Source organism: Netta rufina, assembly GCF_964035555.1.
Source record: "Netta rufina genome assembly, chromosome: 3".
NCBI classification, from domain to species: domain Eukaryota; kingdom Metazoa; phylum Chordata; class Aves; order Anseriformes; family Anatidae; genus Netta; species Netta rufina.
The window spans coordinates 28,989,654-29,001,654 of NC_140125.1; the positions used below are offsets into that span (position 1 = coordinate 28,989,654).

General features: G+C 37.2%; 1 protein-coding gene across 8 annotated transcripts in view; it reads right to left on the minus strand.

The window, feature by feature from the left end:
* RGS7 (regulator of G protein signaling 7) overlaps positions 1-12,001 on the minus strand; it is a gene marked incomplete at both ends in the record, with an annotated part of 263,440 nt that overhangs the window by 16,060 nt on the left and 235,379 nt on the right. For 4 of the 8 annotated variants that reach the window (XM_084284273.1, XM_084284276.1, XM_084284275.1 and 1 more), the window contains one exon: positions 9,807-9,881. The exons of 1 other annotated variant lie outside the window; for it this stretch is intronic. In XM_084284273.1, the coding sequence (XP_084140399.1) occupies positions 9,807-9,881 (75 nt within the window). Of the gene's footprint in view, positions 1-773; positions 825-9,806; positions 9,882-10,744; positions 10,799-12,001 lie in introns of those variants that run through there. 3 more of the 8 variants (XM_084284274.1, XM_084284270.1, XM_084284271.1) reach the window with 2 other exon arrangements.

Genomic DNA, 12,001 nt, shown 5'->3' on the forward strand with positions numbered 1-12,001 from the left:
AATAAAGTGTGTTTGGTTAGGTGTCACTGAGAGAAAGAAAATGCCATTTCATGTCACTTTTTGGAAAGCAAAAGGTAAGTAACTATTAGGAATGATTTTGCTCTTGACTAATCTTCAGATTCAATATTAAAATCTCAAACTTCCCAAAGGAAAGAGATTCTGCATCTTTTAATGAAAGATAAAACAACAATATAAACATACACAAATTTACAGAGAAAGGATCAACTTTAATACATCTGGAGTAAAAGGTGTTCTTTTTTAAATATGGTATAAAAATAAATGCAAGAAACATTAACAGAGAATATACAGACAACAGACAAAGACACAGGCTTTCTTTCTCAATGTGAATACATCAGTGAAATGAAACCTTCTGTGCTAATTTATTGTGCAATAAATGTGATGCCATATGTATATTTATTAATATATGCATTTTTTTTACATTTCTTCCAGTTTTTGATTGACTTTTTTTTTTTTTTAAATAAACTGTGCCTAGCAGAAGCTTTTTTTTCACTGTACTTGAGCTTGCAGAAAATAAAAAGACACAGATCCAGCTTGATATGAAGGAGGAAGTGAGCAGACAGTTTTCGAAATGGAGGCATCGAAAGGCTAGAGAGTCCCTCGGAGTCTGTAATGCCTTAGTATACACAAAAGAAAACAAGTCAGGTCCTTGCTCATGCAACATCTTGTTCTACTGTCCTCTGATTCAGGCAATCAGTGAGCTACAAAGTATGTATAATGATTTGAGTCTGCTTCCATGCTACAAGGTGATCCTTTTAGTAGGACTGCACTAGACTGGTTAACCTCTTTGATGTGAGCGATTTCCCCTGAGGAAAAGATAAAAACAAAAAAAACAAAAACAGAAAACAGAGGCATGATCACTGCAAACCTGTTCATCAGCAACCACTTAGTGTTGCCACATCACTGTCAAATAACTAGGGGCAGCAACTGGAGTCTGTCAAATCTTAAACCACAGGAAGCCCTTACGCTTGCACACCTGCACTGCCAGCCAGCCAGGTTGTTTCACAGAATAATCCACAAATTCAAAGGCCATTTTTGAGTGAGATTGGGTTTGGCTGCTAAGAGATGACTGCTGAGGGCTTTGCTGTTGGTCACTCCCAGAACTTCAAGACGGCCACCACAAGTGAGGGCACCTTATGCTACAAAGATGAATGTGCACACTGCAGTAGCTCTGTCACAGATGGCAAAGAGCTCAAGTAAGGAAGAGGCAGATTGCATACAGGCAAGATAGCAGCTTTTCCATGAACTCAGCTATACATTTGCTGAGACTGCATTTACTGTTAATAAGGACCATTGGTCAGGTATATTACATGGGACTACATATCACTGCTTAGAAGGTGTTTGGATTTCCACTGTCTTTTTCCTCACCCTCCTGTTGCAAGCATGCAGTTTCAGTTCGTTAGCAAGTTCTTTTAATAAGTTATAATGACTGTCCCACAAGAGTTAGCTCTTCAGTGTGGAAAGGATAGCATAGGTTATGTTGTCATGGTGTATTTCAGGCAGATTTGAGCTTTAGCTGAGCCAGACAAAAGCCATGAAACCACGTAAGTGTCTCTTACAGCCACCCTACTGTGGCTGCAATTCAACAGAAGCAGAGCTGGTTCAGCAAGCTTACACCACTCCTCAAAATACCACAGGCATACCCTGATAGTGCACCATAAATAGATAATAAATTATTAAACAGCACATGGCTCTGTCTAACATTATAGTCAAAGGATATTTAATATTTACATTTGTTGTATTGTTTATCTTAAGTGAACAACTCAGTAAAATCAAACTGACTTCAAGGAGACTACCATAAGAAACATAACTGTGAAGGTATGCTACATCTACAGTAAATGGTACTTATTCTGTAAGTAAATGAACTTATTCTGCCCTATCAATGAGTTGTTAAGTCATCTGTTGTATTGTAACTCAGTGGAATTACACAATTTAATATCTATTTTCCTAATCAATTAATTTTATGTTCAAAGGGATATGCAAGTTGGTTTTGAACATTTGCTTAGATGCATTATATCAGAATGGGTTTTGACAAAAAGCAGAATAGCAATATTATTATTTGTGCTATGAAATAAAAGTCAAACAAATGAGGATGAATTTTTCCCCTACAATATAATTTTGAAGGGAAATCATGGTCTGAAATGTTGGATTAGACTGTTCATCTATCAAGTTCACCATATCACCTGACAATAATACTACGTACTTCTTTGAAAGATGTCTCCTTCCTGGCATGGTCTGCTCCCTGTGTCTGGTTCTACCTCTATTAATTTTTACCTACATTAAATTCAGTTTCTTGGCATTTCTTTAATCTTAAATTATGCTTTCATCTAATATTATAGGTAAGTTGTTCAAGTGTAAAGAAAGTCTCAACAGACGTGTGACACTGGAATACAACTTAAGACAGCATGTCCAAAATTATTAAGTGTTTTTAGGCAGTTGATGATTGTCAGCTTTGGACATAATCTAAGAAAATACTAAGCATACTTTGAATTTTCCCTTTGATGAAGTTTTTTGTGCTTAATTTTACAGGCCTACAAGCTTGGCTACTTTCTGCAAATATGTATGAGTTCCATTGAGTACCGAACTGTCTAATAATTCCCTTCCTGGAGGTTTCTATTAGTTATTAAAGCAATTCACTCAATGATGCACTGGAAAGCTGCACAAGCTTTTATCATGGGATAAAGTCTATGAATTAATTTTGCATTTTTATCTGCAACAACAGATTATTCGGGAGTTGTAATTCAATGGAACTTTTACGATGAACCATAACCACATTCCAGCATGTCAGGAATGAACTGTGATATTACATAAAGTAGGAGTTTTTAATCTAAAAACAGGTAAAATATTGGTTAATTTGTTGACCTGACTTGATAATCTGATTCAATGTATTGAAATTTTCCTATAGACAGATTATGATATCGTAACTTTTTTTTTTTTTTTTTTTAGGTATTCTGCATCACTTCCACCATGGCTTCCACCATGGATATTGCTCTCCACAGTAAGCTGATGGTTTTTGGATACTTTATCCCCTAAGCCCCACAGTGATCAGGATTTCTGATTTGGTTGGTCCATCTCCCTTCTCTGCCCAGAGGATATTACACTCCTTAAAAGAGAGGTGTCCACCTGAACATTTCTCCAGGTATTAATAATTCAAAATTATCTTATAGGTGGAAAAGTGACAACCTAGACAACATGCCTTTCTCAAGAGATATCCTTCCATTCTTATTCTGAATCCCATTTAGTCCTCTGACTGGAAAAATAAGCTTTAAAAGCATAGAATCCATAGCAGCCCTAAATAGAGAAGTGAATATGAAGATTTCATATTCAGTTCTATAGGCATTTGTTATTTCCAGTTTACAGGCAATCTCCTTCAAACTCTGTTCCAGCATACGTTTAAAATAAAACCTGATTCTTTAGCTCTCTATGGTTGGGTTTCATAATCATCAGTTCTAAGAGATATGCAGTTTACAGTCTGATGTAAGGATCATCTCTTGTGAGTCATAATTTCAGGGTTGAGGCTAACTATTTTTTTCAGATACAATGTTAATAATATTTTCATAAGCCAAATTTTGTATTTGGTCAACTACATCAAACAGGTCAGTTTTGAGAGGTATAGCATATGACTGATCACACACAGGAAAATGTTTCCTGTACTAATACGGCTAAAGAAAAATTGAAAACAAGTTCAGAAGAAGTAGTAGATGCTCATCTAAATAATTAGTATATATATATATATTTAATATTAATTTAATATTAATTTAACATTTTAATATATTCTTGCCATTGACATGTAGAAGTATATGCCCAAATTTTAAAGAGTAGAATTTTTGTGTGTATAGGTAAGGTTTGGCCAAATGAATTGAAACTACTTAACAATATTATTATAATACACCAGCATAAATGAAAACCTGCACGCATACCCTGACAAGGGAGTCAGAGTACAAGGAGGCAGCAGAGCAGCTGGAGTAAACAACTACATTGATGAATACGAAATCAATTGGTCTCAGTGTTTGTGTTGCTACCATAACGTATTAACTTTTTTAATGCAGACTTGTCCTTCCAACTGTACTTTTAGAGATCTTGGGGGGGGGAGGTGTGAGGGAACTCCAAAAATGTGATGATTTATGAGCTGCTATGTACAAATGTGCTGACTGACCTGTTTATACACTAACACCTCAAGTAATCAGACAAACAAGTCAGCAACAACCTCAATACATATGTGGCTTATAAGAAATCAATATGAAATTTATACAGGGGACAGAGCTGAAATGTATGAAGATTAAAATATTAATTTTCTAATTCTCATCTTTTCAGCTAAGCAGCCTCAGTGGCTCTTTTTTCATGTTTCTTTATGGTCCCTAGAACAGATGTTGGTAGAACGAGAAAGGGAAACTCCATTCATTCAACTAGGAAAGGGAAAACAGCATGAACCCTTCCATGAGCAAAATGAGACACTGAGCTTGGATCAACCCTCCTTGGTCTCACCATTCCCCATCCACTCACATGTGGCACAGCTGCAGCATGCCAGCAGCTTGGCCAGCATCAGCAGACAAAAATCCCAAGTGGCATTCCCAGTGCTATGCACAGAGCTGGTATAAACTGCTTCTGGCAGAAGCACACCTGGAGAGGTACAGGAACAGAAACTGTAAGTCAGGTCAGGATTTAGCCAGCCCTCACTTTTCTAACAGGCTTTAGCATTGCCCACGGGGGCAGGATTTTGCTTCAATTACCACAGCAGCATGGGAGGCTGCTCTCACACAGCCCCACAGGTATAGTTCTCTTTCAGAAAGGTGCTGAAGAGGAGGAAGGTAGCATTTACTGAATTTAGGGGATGACTTCTCACAACAGCTGCAATGCCAAGTGGTTGCATGTGCAAAATCCTTCTGCTTACTGTGGGGAGTTGCAGTCCTCTCCTAACTTCACACTGGGGCTTTTCCCTGTCTTGGAGGAGACCGTAGACAAGAGACATTGGCTGAGCAAATGCATAATCCAGATTTTACTCATTCTAAGCTGGATGATGCTCTCTCTTCATTTCTTTTTCCTTCCCCACTAATATTTGCATTTACTGATGAGCTGCTCTCATGTGTGATTAACCTACAAGCTCTTGCCAGATGGGACAGTTTTATCTTGAAAAAACATTAGAAGGATGGGGTAAAACCTAACATTTTCCAAGGTGCTAATGCACTGGACAAATATTTAGTATGTGTTTGTCTTAGGCATGACCCCCCAGATTTCAGTACTACTCTGCAGTTCTCATTCTTGTAGCAGCTTGGGACACAGGTAAATGTTTGTTAGCTGGGAAATGGCAGTCACTGGCCCAAGAGCTGGCTCCAACCAGAGACAGAGCTGGCCATGCAAGTACCACATGGCTGCCCAAAGCTTTCCAGGACAAAGCAGAGCAGCACCACTTGTCGTTGCAGAGCAGGACAAGGAGGCCAGCATTTACTGGCATCTCATACAGATGCTCCTGTTGATTTTCCTCATTAAACTGAGTATCATTACTCAAGGACAGCCTAGCACTAATTTTTGGACTAATTATTGCTCCAAACTAAAAATTTCAATTATTATGTCAGTTCTTTTTAGTCAAACATTAGATAAGCCATCTCTTAACTGAAAAGGGAAAGGGCTTCATTCCTATGAATGCTTATTATTTTTACTACTGTTTTGTATTTTTTGAACAAGAATCTTTGTGATTTTAATTTTTTTTTTTATCTTTTAGGAATAACCAGTAAGCAAATTTCAATAGTCTAATTAGGAAATCTTCCATGATTGCACATTGAACATAAGATCTCACAGATTGTATTGCATAAAAGTTTGTTCAAAATGTTATGCTCCAGAAAATATAGTCTTTGTTTGGATTTCAGGGCTACATGGACTTCTGGTCTGTCACGGTAGAGCTCTCAGGTATGCAACAAGTTTTAATTGTTCATAAAGAAACATTTCTTGATTAATGTGAAATCGATATCTTCATTGTTTCTCAGTAAAGGGACACATTTTAACATGTCAAGAGGTTAAACCAGTTTAAGCATCTATAAAGTCTATCCCCCACTGACAAAAAACAAGGAAGCTATTTTAGAGAGTTTTAATTTCCATCACTAGACCATAATTTGCTATGGCATGTTAAGTGACACTGGACTGAGGCACTGTGAAAATATGCTGTGTTCAAGAGATTTCACATTTCTCATCTCATGCATGAAATGGACTAATGTTACAGGTTTGGAGGGAGAAAACATCAAAGGACACTGGCAAGTAAGTTCTTACAGCTAAGCGGGACAGCTGGAAAGTGCATGGGTAATGTAACATATAATGTTTTTAAACTCAGTGTTATTAAACCTGGTCTTGTTTTTGAGGTTATGAGTGAAGATAATCATCATCTGATGGCTCTCTAACTTAATATATGAACTGAGTTTGGTCAGTCTTGCACTGGCTGTATTTTTCATAAAACACCACAAACTTGTAACAAGCCCATTTCTTCACCTTCTCTACAATTAGGCTGCAACAGATGAAACTCTAACACTGATGGTGGCATCTGAAGCTGCGACACCCACACGTGGTGATGGAGTATCTCCCCCAAGGAGGCTCTGAGGAGCAGACTGCACCTTGCCCTGTTAGCTTGGTTCCTGCTGAGACAAGAAAATGTGCATGCAGTGGCAATTAAGTGAGGCTTCTCTGTAAATGTGATGCCTTTGTTTTGGGTTTCCAGACCAGTGATCACAGCTAAGCATTAGGCAGGCTTGCTCAGTCTGCCACTGTCACAAATCCCAATGCATATGAGAAATTAAAGCCAAAAGTCTTCCCATCAATGTTATCAGTGCTTCCTTCACTTGTTTTTCTTTGCAGTGTAGATGCTGTTACTTGAGGTAGGAGGAGTTTTCTGACTTTTTTTTCTTTAATACAGATTTTTTCCTAATTTAAATTCCTCTAAAAAATTCATTTTTTAAATGCCACAGAAGCAGCTGATTTCTCCCTCTCTTGTACTGTGGCAAGCAGTGAGATTTTCCTGCTCCCTGGCTTATGCCTTTAACTTTCCTACTCACCTCCTCGGGGATCTGCAGGTGACTAGACCTTAGTTATTCCCAAATGGAAAGCCAAGGGACTGAGCAGGCCAGTGGGGAGCCTGGGGCACACCGTCACTCACTTTGCTGGGACAATTCTGGGTGCAGAAGGTATTCCAGACTATGCACCTATCCAGTGGCATCATGCCAGCAGCACAAAGTTTGTGTGCACTTTATTATCACACTGTACCTGGGACTATGAATAAAGGAGACACACCAAGAACAGCTGTGTTTCCTACTCAGAGGCAGACTGAGTGTTCAGTAATAAATGTTACATATGGCAAATGCCAGTTTGCTACTATTTTACCTATATTGTGCAGGTGTGTTTCTAACACTATTCATATAGTCTGTTGCAGACTACCAAAAGCATTAACAATTTTGCACTATAAAATGTACAGTGCAAGATAAATATCTGATGCTCTTAGTTGTGAATTTAGGGCTTTCATTAAAGTGTACTGAATTAGAAGTTTTCTGGAAAGAAAACTCCAAAATGTCAAAGAACTGTAGAGCCTAGTTTTTTATGTGTACATAGCTCAACTTTAATTTTTTCCTCACCAAACTAAAATAATGACTGATTATCCTAGGTGATTTCCATTTAATTTAAGGTATAATACAGAGGGATTGCCCTTACAAAGTTTCTAATCTCGCTAGTTTGGCAAATGTTTTCTGTAGCAAGTACAATCCACTTTCAGTCATCACTGATCTGTCGAACAAAAGACTCAGGAATCTCCTGGAGTCTCCAGCTTAACAACTCAGGTTATGAATTACAAGGTCATCCACTCAGGTTCAGTCCCTATACACAACTGAAGTTACTGTGTTGTTGTTGTTTTTTGTTTGTTTGTTTGTTTGTTTGTTTTAATACTTAAAATTGAAAAAAAAAATTAAAAAAGGTCTAATTTAATCAATAGAAAGTCACTTGGATGTAATTAAGAAAAAATAACAATGAAAATTAATCTTAATTTTCTAAAACATCAGAGGAGAAGGGAAAATAACATTTTCTTCTTTCTAAATTATTCAGAGACCAGAGCATTGGCCTTGGGTGTAGAAGACCCGTTTCAGATCTATTTTCTGTATTGATCAGAACAACAAATCTATACCGCAGTCTCTCCATTTGCAGTTGAACACGTTAATCAGTACATTGTAGGATATTCTGAGAAACATTTCCCTCATTCTTGCATGTTGGAACCACTGTACTGAGGTACATAATTACATACAAACTCATCACAACTGAGAACAAGAATGGAAGAACAAGGATTCCTGGTGGCAAGGGGTCCTGGGCTGGGGGGGCATGCAAACTCAGTCCTCTCATGGAAAAGATTTGCACTTGAGGATCCTGACATTCTGGAGTAATTTGCAAGCCTCCGAGCTACTGATATAACCAAGAATATATGTTTAACAGTGACATGTTTTACTTTTGTAGATGATCTGACTTGACAGACTCCCCCCACATTCATAGGCTAGTAGTTTCAGGAAAAGCAAACCCACAGTTTTTATTTTATAGCTTGCACCATGAAAAATGAATCACCCTCTTCTCCTGAAGAAGTACCAATGCTTCATGTACAGAAAACTTCATTCCCACCTCTATCTCACAGCTTCTTTGTTGTGCCTGATTTATATCTCTGGCATCCTGCTGTTTTGGTGCTTCTGCTCTGGGATTAGCTGCTGAAAGTCAGGCATGCCTGCAGAGCACAACACTGGTGTCCAGTGCTTGTGCACAGAACTGATGGTTTATCAGCAGCACTGCTCCAAGAGGGAGCAAACTTAGTAAGAGAAATCTCAGTGTTTCCTGCTCTGTCCTCACTTTTTTATTTTATTATTTTTTTAAATTTTTATTTTCCTTACATCTGCCTGAAGCTTGCTATTTCTCTCCTACCAGCTATCTGCTTACATACTTTTTACCATAACCAATTCCTGGGCTGTTGTCTGCTTAAACTCCCAACCTACTTATTGTAGCTTGTGAGGCATGATGGCTGGGAAAACCCTGGCTCTCAGAGGTCCCAGATGTACTGCTTTACTTTCTGTGTTCTTTTTCATTGACATAGGCTCATTTATTACTATAGAACTTCCTGTTAAACACCTCCATGGAAAAAAGTAGAATTATCATGTATAATGTTGTCATGTATAATGTTGTTTTATAGATCGACCTATTTAGACAACACACAAATCACACTGCAACATGCTATGGCAACACCACCATGCAAAAAATTGGGGTTTTTGTTTCAAATGTTGGGATAGTTTCCTTTGTGGCTGTTTATTCACTTTTTAGTCTTTACTGGCTTTGTCACATTGAATTAAAATTTGTTCCAGATTACAGTGGATTCAAAGCATATTACAGGAAGCCTTTACCTATAAGAAAGTAGTTAAGGATTACAGTTTTGTTTTAACATGTGAGATATTCCAACAGCCTCACAAAACTTTGTTCTTTCACTGCATTCATTTCTTTTTCTGATTACTGGAAAGTATATATAATTTAAATACTTGAGGAAATACTCTTAAGCCCCATTATATGGGATGCAGTTCCTGAGAACTGCTTCTCCTTCCCTAGAAACTAAAAAACAAAAACCATGATCTTTGCTGAAAGCTCTCATATTATTCATTTCAATGCAGACAGCTCCACTAACCAGGTCACAGAAAAAGCCACAGACGCACACGCACACACAGCAGCATCAACTGCACAATTCAACAGACAATGCAGACAAACTTGAGTATAATCCAAGATCTTTCTACCTCTTTTCATAACAGGTTAGTGCTCGCCCTCAGTGTTGGTGTACAGTTTTTATGGCATGGGAAAATAGGGATGTTTCTGCCCTACAAAAATAAATGCGTTGAATGCTTTAGTTGGAACTTTCACAATGTTAAAAAAAAATCCAAAGAAACTGGATAAGTAAAAAGAATCCCACATTTCAGGAAATCAGTGGATCTTTTGTCTGGTGGCAACAGGATGCCCACAGCAAATTCACCGGCCTTTTTTTTTTTTTTTTTTTTTTTTTTACCTTGGTGAAATATCTTCAAACTTACTATTACAAAAAAAAAAAAAAAAAAAAAAGTCAGTTCCTGTAGTCCATAATTAAAATAGAATCCCCATAATTAAAATCAAACCCTTGTTCCTCATCAGCATCATTTCTTTGGTCCTGAAGAAGCTGTGCTAAACATTAAAGAAGATAGAATTATTAGAGTTTATTTCCCCTGTGCCAAATTACAAAAATGGGACAAACTCTTTTTTAGTAAAACAAAAAGGAGTGAGGAATGAAATCCAATGTATTCCACCTGTATCAGGATTATTAGTGTTTTTTTTGGGGGGGAAGCACTAGAAAAAGGAACAACATCAAGCAGGTTTTCGCGAATTCTTTACTACAATTAAAAAAAAAAAAAGGAAAAAAAAAAGATGAATTATTTCATGCTTCTTAATGTAAAAAGCATGGCTCCCAGAGGTCCATTCCTCCATGTGTGACTATAGAGGTCAGTGGTAAAGGGGCTAGGGAGGAGGGGTTCTAATGAAAGCACGTTATAAAGCTGTCATTCCTAGGAAAATTCATAAACTGTACAAACTGTGATAAATACACTTTTAACTGTCAGGTTAGAGAAGCAAAAAGGGAAAGGAAGGATCAGTGAGGGGGAAGGGAGAAGGATGTCCCATCAGGTTTACTAGTCTTCCAAGGCAACAAACTTACCACATTGCGTGTGAATTTCTCAAAAGATGTTCGACGATCCAGTGTGTTTTCCAACTTAAATTTAAAATAAAATAAAAAAAAAAAGGAAACAAAAAGAAAAAAGAAGGGGAAAAAGAAAAGCAAGAAAAATGGAGTAGAAAAGGATCGATGAAACAATGGACTGCAAAACAAAGTTTGTATAAATCAGGAAGCAAACACAGGTATGAAGCTGTAATGTGACTCTGCAAAACAGCGGATGGGCAAAGCAGATATAGTTTTCGACAAAAAAATCATTTTTCATGGGGATCAAAATGGTTTGCTTTAAAAGAAAAACCGAAAATAAAAAGAAATAATGAAGTGCACATCTTGTGTTAATGAACTGACAATCACAAACTTAAGGACTTCACACGGACAGTTGTAGCATTCTGGTATTTTCAACATCTCTCTCTATATTGGATCTTCAGAAATCAATGTTTGAACAAAAAACAAAATCACACAGTGCTTTCATATAATTTTAGGTCGTCATTATAAACAATAGAATGCTACAGTGCTAATAACTACCTTATTCCAGTAATGACATGGCCCTGATTTTGCAGGCTCCCAGATGATTGTAGGATATCACTATTTAGAGCCCACTAATAAATTATTTATCCTTATAGAAATCTGCATTGCACAAGCTGCTTCACATACTCTGGGCTATGTCTATTTGGAACTCATTCCATAACCTGGAATTTTCTAAGCAAATATTACATACCAAGACATGAGCCTCTGTTTGCAGAAGTGTGACATGATCAGTCTTTCAAGTCAGACTCCTAGCCTATTCAGAACTATTCACATAATAATAGGGAAAGAAACAGAATTAGGAAGCCCCTATTTTTATAGTTGAAATTAGAAGTTATTCATATGAATGAGACTGGTTCTAAACACATTTTGTAGTTTTTACATGTGGAATAAAGAGAACAACAAGTATTACATAAGCAAACTTGCAAACATGAAAGACTATTCTTCTGGGATTTTATTTAATTTTTTAATGTATTTGTAAAGCACTTTGCAATTTAAGGTGCTTCATAACAGAGAAAGCAGTACAATATGGGATGTAAAAATAAAAATAAGTTTTGCTAGATAAACTCATTTAAACATGCCCACATGCAGGATATATACACATATATGTATATTGAACTCCTGTGTGTATGTGACCCTCCAAACACGCCAAGTTGGTCACCTACCAGATATCCAGTTGCACTGGCACAGGGGAGAGAAGACTGAGTATTGTTGCAA